The 13,048-nt window shown below is 33.5% G+C and overlaps 1 protein-coding gene across 1 annotated transcript; it reads left to right on the top strand.

The window, feature by feature from the left end:
- Positions 1-11,886: 11,886 nt before the first annotated feature.
- Positions 11,887-12,846, top strand: LOC101429419 (olfactory receptor 14A16-like). Its single transcript, XM_004468355.2, has one exon. The coding sequence runs from the start codon at positions 11,887-11,889 to the stop codon at positions 12,844-12,846; it is 960 nt and encodes a 319-aa protein (XP_004468412.2).
- The last annotated feature ends 202 nt before the right edge of the window (positions 12,847-13,048 follow it).

Here is a 13,048-nt window from a genome sequence, read left to right as displayed (position 1 = left end):
TTCTGCAGTTACTTATATAAGCTGGAGCAGGGCTCCTCAGCCTTCTCCCTGCCAGATGGGGCTGAAATCTAGCATAGGGTTGCAGACTGAGCTGAGTGAGAGAGATACTGTTTTCTGCCAACACTGAGAGTTTCAGTCCGCCTGGCTTCATCCTCAGGCTGGGGGCAGAGTCAGAATGGTGACTACTGACCTCTTTCTGACTTGGGCTGGTTCTCATCCCAGCCCTTCCCAGGGTTATCTCTTAGCCAGCCAAGTCTCCCAGTCTGTAGTCAAAATCGGCAGCCAACGGTCTCCTCCTCCCCTCTTTCTGGCAAATAGATCTTCCAAATCCCATCACAGAACAGCTCCTGGAGTGACTCATGCTGCCAGAGCAGGATAATCACTGACCTCTGGGGCTTGGCTGATAATTCCTGGAGAAACTGGTGCAGGTCCCTGCAGCTTCCTTCCTGCTGGAGGTGGCACTGGGGCCTAGACTAGACCTGCAATATGACCTGGATGGGAAGAATCCAGTCCCCACCAGCACTGGGATTTTCAGTCAGCCCCGCTTCCCCTCATACCAGGTGCAGAATTAAGATGGCAACTCCAAGCCTCTTTCTAACCTGGACAGGCTCAAACCTTAGCTGTTCTCAGTATCATACTGTAGCCCACTGAATTTCCTCATCATAGTTGAAATTGGTGCCGAACCATCTCTTCCTCCCCCATTTTGGGGAAGTGGAGCTTTCAATTCCAGCCATGGAACAGCTCCCAAGGTGGCTTGTGCCTCCAGTGGAGGATGGGCATTGGCCTCCAGGGCATGGAGTGCTCTACTTACGAGTCTTCTCTGCAGATGGGCATCTCCTCCTTCCATTCCTTCAAGTATGTTGCATGATGCTCTTCTGGCCTCTCAGAGCCCCCAGACAGGTGTTTCAATTAGCTCCAGAGAGCTCTGAGTGTTTGCTAACTGCCCTGTAGCAGGACCTGACTCTAGGAGCTCCTTACTCTGCCACCATCTTGCTGGTTTCCCTATGCACATTTTTTAATTGTTTCATTTGTCTTTTTATTGTTGAGTTTTATGATCTCTTTGTATAACATGGATATTAAACCTTTATTGTATATTCGATTGCCAAATAGTTTCTCCCATTATTTCAGCTACTTCTTCACTATTTTGACAATGTCTTTTGAGGTGCAAAAGTTGAATTTTGAGGAGGTCCCATTTACCCAATTTGTCTTTTGATGTTCATGCTTTGCATGTAAGACTTAAGAAATTAGTACTTACCACAAGAACTTGAAGATGTTTTCCTACATTTTCTTCCAGGAATTTTATGGTTGTTGTTTTTATATTCAGATCCTTGATTATTCTGAGTTATTCTTTGTATAAGTTGTCTGTATTAGTCAGCCAAAGGGGTGCTTACGCAAAATACCAGGAACTGGTTGTTTTTTATAAATGTTATTTATTTGGGGTAGAAGCTTACAGTTACCAGGCAATAACGTGTATGTAACTTCCTTCACTAAAGTCTTTTGCCACGTGTTGGAGAAAGATGGTTGTGGCCATCTGCCAGGATCCAGTCTGCCTGAATTCCTTGCTTCCCTGTGCTTGCTGCTCTCCAGACTCAGCTGCTCTGTTTTCTCCTCAGGGCCAGCTGTAGACTATTAGGCAAGTGTCTTGTTTCTCTTTTCAGGGCTTTCTTTCCACATGACCAAGCTCATCTGTGTGCTTACCTCCATGGGCTCCAGGTCAAGACATCACCATCAAAAAACTCCAATCCTGTCTTTTGCCATGTCTTTTATCTGTGAGTCTCCATCCACAAAGGAAGGTTTCAACAAACTATTTATGTGGCCCAATCAAAGCCCTAATCATATTTTAAACATGCCCAGTACAGATGAGTTTACAAACTTAATCCAATATCTATTTTTGGAATTCATAGACCAGACCAAACTGCTACAGTGTCAGATAAGGATCCCCTTTCTATTTTTGAATGTGGATATCCAGTTCCCCTAGCACCAATTTTTTAATAGACTGTTCTGGCCCAGCTGGTAAGGCTTAGTCACCTTTTCAAAAATCACTTGAACATAGATGGGAGGGTCTATTTCTGAGTTCTCATTTCAATTTCATTGGTCAATGTGCCTGACTTTATGCCAGTACCACACTGCTTTTATCACTGTAGAGAAGCAATATGATTTAAAATCTGGAAGCTTGAGTCCTCTAATTTTCCCCTTCATTTTAAAGATTTTTTTTAGGGTTTTCAGGGCCCCTTACAATTCAAAATAAATTTAACAATTGCTTCTCCCTCTTTCTGCAAAACTGATTGTTAGGATTTTTATAGAAATTGTTTTGAATCTGTAGATCATTTTGGGGATAATTTGCATCATAACAATATTAATCTTCCAACACATCAACTTGGAATGTACTTCTCTTTATGTCTTCTTCAGTTTCTTTTTACAATGCTTTGTAGTTTTCTGAATACAGGCCCTTTTTATTCTTGGTTAAGTTTTTTCCTAAATATGTCATGGTTTTTATTGTTAATATAATTGGAATTATTTTTTTCTGATTTCTTCCTCAAATTGCACATTAAAAATATACAGAAATTATATTGATTTTTGCATATTTATCATGTACCTTATTACTTTGTTGAACTCATCTATTAGTTCTATGAGATTTTTGTCAACTTTTCAGGAGATTCTAGATATAGGGTCATTATCATCAGTGGATAGTGGAAGTTTTATTTCTTCCTTTCCTATTTGGGTGTCTGTTATTATTATTTTTTATTTAACCTAATTGCCTTAAATATAACCTCTACCACAATATTGAATAATAATCATGAGAATTGGCATAATTGTCTTTCTCTTGATCTCAAAGGAAACCTTTCAAACCTTCACCAATGAGTACAATGCTAGCTGTAAGTTTTTCATATATCTTCTGTACCATATTCAGAAAGCCTCCTTCTATTCCATTATTTTGGAATGTTTCTATCAAGAAGGCGTGCTGAATTTTGTCAAAGACCTTTCATGAAATTTTCCTTCTTCAATTTATTCATGTGGTATTTTATACAAATTGATATTATGTTAAACCACCTTTGCTTACCTATGATAAAACCCACTTGATGGTGTTTAATTTTTTTAATGTACTTTTGGATTCTATTTGTAAATATTTTCTTGAGAATTTTTGCATCTATGTTTGCTAGAGATATTGGTGTGTAATTTTCTTCTTTTTTTGTAGTATCTTTATATGGTTTTGATATTTGGGTGAAGTTGTCTTCATAGAATGACTTTGGCAGTATTCTTTCCTGTTCAATTTTTTGAAAGAACTTGAGTAAGGTTGGTATTAGACCATCTTGAAATTATTAATAAAATTCACAGGCAAAGTCATCTGGTTAGGGGATTTTCACCTTTGTGAGTTTTTTTTTACTCTTTCAGTCTCTTCACTTATGATTGATTTTTTGGGTCTTCTATTTCTTCTATGTTCAGTGTAAGTCATCTGTACATTTCTAGGAATTTATCCATCTCACTACAATGTCTAGCTTCTTTGACATGCATTTCATTGTATCTTTTCATGATCTCTCTTATTTGTGCAGGATCAGTGGCAATATCTTCCCTCTTGTTTCAGATTTTATTTATGCGTGCCTTCTTTTTTTTATCTTTGTCAATCTACCTAAGTGTTTGCAAATTTTTTTGATCCTCTCACAGAGTGAACTTTTTGGTTTTGCTAATTCTCTCTATTGTTTTTTGTTCTCAATTTCATTTATTTCTTCTTTGGTCTTTACTATTTCTTTCCACTAGCATGGTTTGGGATTACTTTGCTGTTCTTTTTGTATTTCCACCAGGTGTGCAGATAGATCTTCATTTAGCTATTTCATCTTTGTTAATGTAAGCACTGAGGTCTATAAATTTACCTCTCAGCCCTGCCTTTGTAGTGTCCCATAGTTTGGGTATTTCTTTAGATTCTATTTTTTAATTTATTTTCTCTCCTCTTCCACCCCCTCTGCTCTCTGTGTCCATTTGCTGTGGGTTCTTCTGTGTCTGCTTACATTTTTTTTTTTGTCAGCAGCACTGGGAATCTGTGTCTCTTTTTGTTGTGTCATCTTGCTGCATCAGCTCTCTGTGTGTGCAGTGCCACTCCTGGGCAGGCTGTACATTTTTTGCATGGGGTGGACCTCCTTATGGGGTGCACTTCTTGTGCATGGGGCTCCCCTACATGGGAGACACCCCTGTGTGGTATGGCATGCCTTGCCCACATCAGCACTGCATGTGGGCCAGCTCACCACATGGGTCAGGAGGCCCTGGATTTGAACCCTAGAACTCCCATGTGGTAGGTGGGTACTCTATCAGTTGAGCCAAATCCATTTCCCATCCTAGAGTTTTTTAATATATTGTGTTCTCATTTTAATTCATCTGAAGATATTTGCTGAATTCTCTTGTATTTTTTTCTTTGGCCCACTGATTATTTAAATGTGTGTTATTTAATCTGCATATATTTATGGATTTTCCCTTTTCCCAAGCATTATTTATTTCCAGCTTCATTCTGTTATGATCAGAGAAAGTGTTTTGTATTATTTCAATACTTTAAAAGTTGATGAGACATTTCTTGTGACTCAACATTTGGTTTGTCTTGGAGAATAATCCAAAAGCCTTTTAAAAGAATGTATATTCTGCTGTTTTGAGGTGCAATGCTCTACAGATATTTGTTAGGTCTAGTTCTTTTATCATATTACTCAAGCTCTCTGTTTATTAATTTGCTCTCTGTCCAGATTTTCTATCCAATACTGTGATTGTTGTATTGAACTCTCTACATATTACTGTAGAGGCATCTATTTCTTCCTTTAATTTTGCTAACATTTTCCTCATGTATTTTGGGGCATCCATGTTAGGTGTTCAAATATTTGGTATAGTAATTTCTTCTTGTTAATTTGTCTCTTTTATTAATATATAATGACATAATGACCTTCTTGATTCCTTATAACAGTTTTGCATTTGAAATTTGTTTTTTTTTTCCAGATATTAGTATCACTACTCCAGCTAATTTTTGTTTATTTGCATGCAGTATCTTTTCTTCAAACTTTCACTTTAAACCTGGCTCTTTCCTTACTTCTAAGTTGGGTCTCTTATAAACAACATAAATATGAATCATGCTATCAGTCTATGTTTTTTGATTGGGGATTCAAGCCATTAACATTACTATTACTGCTATAAAGGCATTAATTACTTCAACAATTTTCCTTTGTCTCTCTTTTTCATATCATTCAATTGTTTATATTCTTACCACTTAATTTACTCTTCATAATTATTTTCATTTCTACACTCTTATCCAAATATCTTGAACTTGTTCTTTTTTCATTTCAGTCAGCAGCACCCACTTTAGTATTTCTTGCAATTATGGTCCTTTGGTAACATATTCTATCAGTTTTTGTTGTAAAGTCTTTGAACTTGCCCTCATTTTTCAAGGACAGTTTTGCCAAGTACAGATTTCTTGGTTGGCATTTTTTCATACCTTAAATACGTTATATCAGTTTCTCCTTGCCTGCAAATTTTCTAATGAGAGCTCAATACTTAATCTTAATGAATTTCCCTTGCATATAATGCTTTGATATTTTCTTGGTGCTTTCAGAATCTTCCCTTTATCTCTGATATTTGTCATTCTGAATAGTATGTGTCTCAGGGTAATTCTATTCAGATTTATTCTGTTTGGTGTGTGGTATTCTTTTGGATATTGCTATTTATGTCTTCTCAAGGTTTGGAAAGTTTTCAGTCATTATTTTCTCAAATATTCTTCCTGACTCCTTTCCATTCTCTTCTATTTCTGGGATATTGAAATGCAAATGTTCATATTTTTTGCACTGTCATTTAACTTCCTGAGATTCTTTTCCATTTTGTTCCCATTCTCTTCTCTTTCTTTTCTTCTGTCTTTCTCAGTTCTGGTGTTCTGTCTTTGAGCAATTCAAATCAGCTCTTATGTGCTTCTAATGCATTTTTAATTTCATCAGTTACGTTTTTCATTCCCCTAACATTTCTAACTTTCTTTGAAATTTTCCAATTGTTTTTTATGCTTAACCAATGTCTTCTTAATATCTTTTTCCCCCTTTATTCATATTTTCTTTAAGTTCTTTGAATTGTTTTAGGAGAGTCATGTGATTATCATTGATTTTCTTAAACCCTGTGTCTCTTCAGGATATTTGGTTGTCGCTTTGGCTGGGCCACGTATTCCTCTTTTCTAGTATGGTTTGTAATTTTTTGCTGATGTCTAGGCATCTGAATATGCCACCGAATTTAATCTGTAAATCTGGTCTTTTGATAATATACTTCTTTTGTTTGTTTGTGAACACTTTAAATTCACCCTCATTTTTTAAGAACAGTTTTGTCAGATAAAGTTTCTTGCCTGGCTGTTTTTCTCTATTATTACCTTCAATGCATCATACCATTTTCTTCTCAACTCCATTATATCCATGAGAGACCAACAGTCATAATGATTTCCCCTTGTATGTAAATCATTGCTTTCCTCTTGCTGCTTTCAGAATCCTCTATCTTTGGTATTTGTCAGTCTAAATAGTAGATATAATGATGTATGTCTATTCGGTTTTATTCCTCCTTGGAATGAATTGTACTTCTTGGATATTGATATTTATGTCTTTTATATGGGTCAGGAAGTTATTGGTAATTATTTCCTTAAATATTCTTTCCACCCATTTCCATTTTCTTCTCCTTATGACATCCTAATAAAGTGTACGTTTCACATTTCTGTTCAATCCTTTAGTCCCTATTCCATTTTTTTCATTCTTTACTCCTCTCTTTTGAAGTTCAGCTTCTCAGCCTCAATTCATTAATTCTATCTTCCATCAATTCAAATCTGTTATATGTATCTAATAAATTTTTAATCTTATAAATTGTTACTTTCCTTCCCATATATTGTTACTTTTCTTTAAATTCTTTCAAGTTGTTTTTTATGCTCACCTAGTGTCTTCTTTATATCCTTTATCTCTTTAGTCATATTTTTCTTCAACTCATTGGTTTGATTTAGGATATTGTGTGACTGTCACTGATTGTTTTTCTTACAACCTTTGTCTCATCAGGATATTTGTTTGTTCCTTTGGCTGGGCCTTCTCCCTGCAGCTTCCCAATAGCCATCATCGCATCTTTCCATGGAATTGTCCCTTTCAACATCGAATTTTTTAGTGATTCTTGTCTAACCAGAGCTGAAATCACTGAAGAGAAACTACTCTCAACCCTCTGTTGCACGCTCTTTCTTCCAAAGGAGAAAGACATCTGTCCTCCTCTCAGTCGGCTGCCATACCTACATTTTTATCCAAGGTGTTCACCTTCAAAGTGGTGTATTAGTGCCAATCTTGGGTGGGGGGTTAGTAACTCATGGATTTATTTCAACTTATTCATATCTCTGTCCCTTGCCTTCCTGGAGGATATACAGGACCTTCTCGAACTGCAGATCCCCAAATCAGCTCCTTTGGATAGTGTTTTGCCCTTCCTTTGCTGTTTTTATAAAGAAGTTCAACCCTGTATACTTAATCTAATGGTATCTTCTATGAAGCACTTCCTTTGTCTCATCGTTCATTTTTTATCTTATCATGAATGTAGAATAGCTTAAAGAAAATACAAGGCAACATGAAAACCAGTAATAAATGAGCTTAGCAAAGTTGCAAGATATTAGATCTGATACAAAATTTTATACAATAGAAATGAATCATAGAAATTAAGAACTTAAAAAGTGCAATAGCTTGATATAATATGTTAAAGGTAAATTAGACGAATGTTCTAATAAGAAAACACACTGAAAATGTTTAACACATATCATGTATTACCAATTTTCCTTTTATAATACATGGTTTTAGTGGTAAAATTGTCTTCACTGAGAACCGTTAGACCATGTTCTATAGCAAGCAGAATTTCACTAATAGTTTCTTCTTTATTTTAACCCATAAGTTATTTTAAATTTATCTTTAAAAACAAAACATATAGTCATTTGATTTGTGTTTGTTTTATTATATCACTTGATTATAAAAAATTAATTTAAATAAAAATATAGGAAATTAAAAGATATAATTATATTTTAAAAAGTTTATGTCTTACATTTTATTAATATTCAATGTGGAGTTTATCATCTGAAACATTTATGATAGTATATAACCCATTTTCCTATGTATTTCATTATTTATTACCTTTTGACACTGATGTCTGGAAAATAATGCTTAATTCTACAATAGTACCATGAATTTGTCCATCTTTACATCTTGATCTGTTTTCTAGAGTAATTAGGTTAGTTTGCAAGTTTTGTTGAATTTTACTCCTAGTTTATTGTTGGTGGATTTTTAAATTTAAACTAGAACATTTCAAACCAATTTAAACTTCCAGTTTTTAATTATATTTTTCTCATAATATTGTGTTCACATGAAAATTTGGTTAAAAAATGATGAACCTTTTAAAATAGGATATGCACATCTATCATTTCTTACTGGCACAGATAATTGTTACATTCATGTGTTTTTGCAAAATTAAAATGTGTATGATAATATAATTTAGTGCACTTATTTTTCTGGTAAGTTATAATTTAAAAATATTTTCAAGAATGTTTTTACCCTTTATTAAATTTTTTAAAACTTTAAAAATATTTTCCCACAATGTATTTCCAAATTTGGATACATTCAGACACCACTTTACATGTGTTTTAACATTGTTACAATCTTAAAATTTAAATACAGATATTTAGACATAAATATAACATGTTTAGACTAAATGTACTAACATAAGGTTACAGTTAATACATATACATTACACATTAAATTAGAGGCCCTTTTTAAAGCAATTTATCTAAGTCAAAGTATAATCACTCTTAGTTGTTTAAATTAGGTTTTCAGTATCTTACTACATGTATATGGGTTGTTTGTCTTTTGTCCTTAGGTTATTGATAGTTTAGATTTCCCCATGAGAATTGTACTAGCCAATATAGTTTTATGTTAGGAAATGTGACTTTGTGGCTACATGAAAATATGAAGTAAAAGTGAGTTTGTGCTTTCATTGATGAAACCAGTACCTGAGAATGTGTCAATATTATGTTCTTTCTCCAAAGAAATAATTAAAATTTGTTCTTTAATGTCATGTCTTTAATGTTATGGAGACTTACACTTAAGCATTTGAAGGAACACATAGGTAACTAAAGATCAATTATGGCACACCATTTCCACACAAAAGATAGTGTAAAGAATTTGTTTCTTACATTTCTGAAGAACAGCCTCAGCAAGTCAATTCCAACTGCTGTGGCAGCATTTCCCCTTGGAATATGTTGGAGTTCAAGCCTATGGGAGTTGTGCAACATAGATAAAACTAGATTCATTCTTGCTTTGTTTCTTTTTAACATCGATTCTGTATGCTAATGTCAAGATAGCAAGAAGCAAACTGTTTTTGAGGGAAGACAATTCTCATTATTGAAAGTCAGACTTAACATTGCCCATCTGGACTATTGTTAGAAAAATTTCATCAGAAACTACATGAGAAGCCTGTTGACTACTTGCATATTTTACATAAAAGATACTCTAGTGAGTATTAATTTTATTTTACTGTGCTTGTTATTTATCATTTCAGATACAAAATAATAGGTCCTAGAGAAAAAAATATTTTTGAAGCAAATGATTCTAAGATGATTAAATATCTATTTTACAATCATTAATATTCATCTCCTTATTGTATATTACAGAGAAGCAAAAATGTTAATTTTTGCATGCTTTCTAAAACATGAATACAAAGAAGTTTTATTTTAAGAGGATTGATTATTTTAGAATTTTGTTTTGAAATGTGTTGGGCTTTGAAACAGTTATGCACATAACTGAGTTTTAAAATTCAACAGATTGTTCAATACACTGTAAGCAAAGAAATTAAAAGTAGAAAATAATAGTTAAAGATTATTTTACTTTTAAGCAGCAGTATTGAAGGATTTAAGTAAAAATAAGTAGGAACTTTAAATTTGTCAAAACTGCATTAAACATAATGAATATTGTTTTTACTTTAGATTCATTTTATTTGATCAAATTTTTTTATTATTGAAACATAAAATATTAGGTTTTTGTAAATTTAATATATTTTTTCTTACGGAAAATAATTTCATAATCATAAATAGTTTGATGGGTTTAGAGTTTGTAGGCTTTACAGGATAGAACAACGTGGCATCACATTATAAACATCAACAATCAATCTCCTCAACACACAAGATTTGATAACCCGTAAAAGGACATGTTTTAAGAATGGACGGTTTGAAGGGGTTTTCTCCCAGTGAAGAAGAGAACAAATATTGCTTCCCAACTAATTCAGGGACAATAGATTATAAGTTAACTTATTTGCTTTTTAGCATACAATACTTTTCAAAGTATAAAGTCAAAAGATATAGAAAGTATAAGGTCAAAAGATATAGGTGGTATTATGAGAAAGGGCCAAATCTAGAGGGGGAAATACACAACTTAGAGATTACAACTCTAAAATGAAAGAGTGTTTAAATACTTTTTTTTTTCAATAAAGCAAGGGACAAAGACTTGTAGTAAATGCTTACGCTTACTACTGCTAATTCTGTATTTAAAAAAAAAAAAAACAGGAATCTGAAGATTTCAGCATTTTAGACTGAATTTGTCCACCATAATTTTTAAACAATGTTCTATCTTTACAGTTTTCCAATCATATGAATTATTAAATTATTAAATTCATAGAGAAAGATGAACAATTAGGGAGACAGAAAAGATATCTTAAATATTTACAAATTAAGACTCAACTATAATATTAGAAAAAATATTCCAGTGTTTGATGTAAATATATGTGTTTTTCTAACACTTTTCAAATTTGTATTCCAAAAGAGCTGGCAAATTTTAAATAAAATATATAAGTATATGAAATCATTAATTTAATTTTGGGTTACATTTAGACAAGCTTGGGAAGAAGTCAGAATATGTAAGTAAAATGAAATCACAGAATTAGAAACAGGTAATTAGCACTTAGAACCCATTCAAAAGAAATAAAAACAGATTTGTAAATAGAGATGTACCCAGTTCCATCTCTTTAAGTTGTGTAGCAGTGTTACATCAAATTGAAAACTGATTATAAATATTTATATAATCATTTGTATATACATACATATAGGCATGTGGATTTTAACCATGTAGGAAATTGTTCCGTAAGTGTGAAACTAGAGAAATGAAGGAAATGGAAATGTAAAGAAAGGAAAATGGGAACCAGACTTTTTAGGAATAAGACATTCAATCACGTATACACTATACAAAAATCTCAGAAAATATTCGGGAGATTTAAAGTAGAGTAGGAAGAAACAAACTTAAATTGTACTTGAAAGAAGAATATAAAATATTTTACCAGGGTTATTTATAAGACAGAAAAATAAAAATAAATTTAATCAAAATTAGTGAATGCCACAGTAGTAAAACACTAAAAAGTGATAATAATCCATTAGTTGACGAAAAAATTGCAAAAAAAAAAAAAAGAAAATAGGGTGTGGTACAGGCAGCTAGATAACTCCATATCTTTTCCTTTATTTCCTATCACATGTGAATTAAGATCCTTCAATGTAATGCACATGGAGCCTTATCTTACAAATTTGATGATAAGGAATAGTATAGTAAACTCTTGGCTTATGTGCCTAACATTATACCACTTAGATGCTCATAAGGATAAGCAGAAAACATGCTAAAACAGAATTTATCTGGATCATATGATTAATAAAGTAGATTTTTTAATGGATGGAGAAAATTTATTGTTAAGCTCTTATTATTGCAACACAGTCACAGACAGAAACTCATACATGGGCAACATATATTGATTAATGTGTGCTAACCTTTAAATAAGAATACTTATTTTTCTGGATACCTTCAATAATACTTTATTTTTCTTCTTTAATGCAGAATGTCATCAAGAATGAACAATATCTCAGTGGTCACAGAGTTTTATTTCTTGGATTTTCCTGGACCATGGGACCTTAAATTATTACAAGTTTCATTTGTTATACTAATATACCTATCAGCCCTGATGGGGAATGGCCTCATCATTACCATAACCTCTTTGGACCCATCCCTCCACACACCCATGTATTTCTTCTTAAAGAATCTGTCCCTATTTGATCTTTTCCTCATTTCTGCTGTTGTGCCCAAAACTATTGTCAACTTTTTGACACACTGTAACTCCATCTCATTCCTTGGATGTTCAGCCCAGGTCTTTCTGGTGCTTTTCTCAGGAGCTGCAGAGCTGTTTCTCCTCACAGCAATGTCATTTGACCGCTATGCTGCCATTTGCCATCCTCTGCACTATGATGTCATCATGAACAGGGGCATGTGTGTGCAGATGGTGGTTGTGTCTTGGTTCTGCGGTGGCTTTATGTCCCTTATACATACAGTGAACACCTTTTCTTTATCTTACTGCAGACTCAATGAAATTCAACAATTTTTCTGTGATATTCCCCGGTTGTTAGCCATATCTTGTTCAGAACATGTATCAGCAGTAATTGTGCCCATTCTTATTAATGCAGTTCTTGATTTCTGCTGCTTTGTCTGCATCATAACCTCATATAGCTACATCTTCTCCACTATCAGAAAGATTCCCTCCACACAAGGGCAGTCAAAAGCCTATTCCACTTGCCTCCCACACCTGACAGTTGTTGTACTTTTTGTCTCAACTGCTTTTATTGCTTACATAAAACCCATTTTTGGTTCTACATCATTCATTGATCTCATTCTATCTGCTTTTTACATTTTGCTGCCTCCTTCTCTCAATCCCATCATATACAGCCTTAAAAACAAGGCCATGAAGACAGGTTTGGAGAAGTGGATCGTTAGAAAGCTCTGGAAAAAAGAGAACATTCTTATAGTTCTTAAAGAATAGAGGTATTCACTTCTTAGTGTTTGTTGAAGTCAGAGTAAATAAAAATTGGGCTCTTTCAATCTGAATTATATTCAGCATTATCTGGAAGCATGATGATGATCATTGGCCAAAGTGGAATGCAATATATTAAAAAGTTTTTAATGAAGACATATTTGATCTGAAGCATTACTGTTTCTGTAATGCTTCTGCAATACAAATTGTA

This window comes from Dasypus novemcinctus, chromosome 16, assembly GCF_030445035.2.
Source record: "Dasypus novemcinctus isolate mDasNov1 chromosome 16, mDasNov1.1.hap2, whole genome shotgun sequence".
NCBI lineage: Eukaryota > Metazoa > Chordata > Mammalia > Cingulata > Dasypodidae > Dasypus > Dasypus novemcinctus.
Note: the sequence above shows the minus strand (reverse complement) of the source record. Positions and strands in the feature narration are given on the sequence as shown.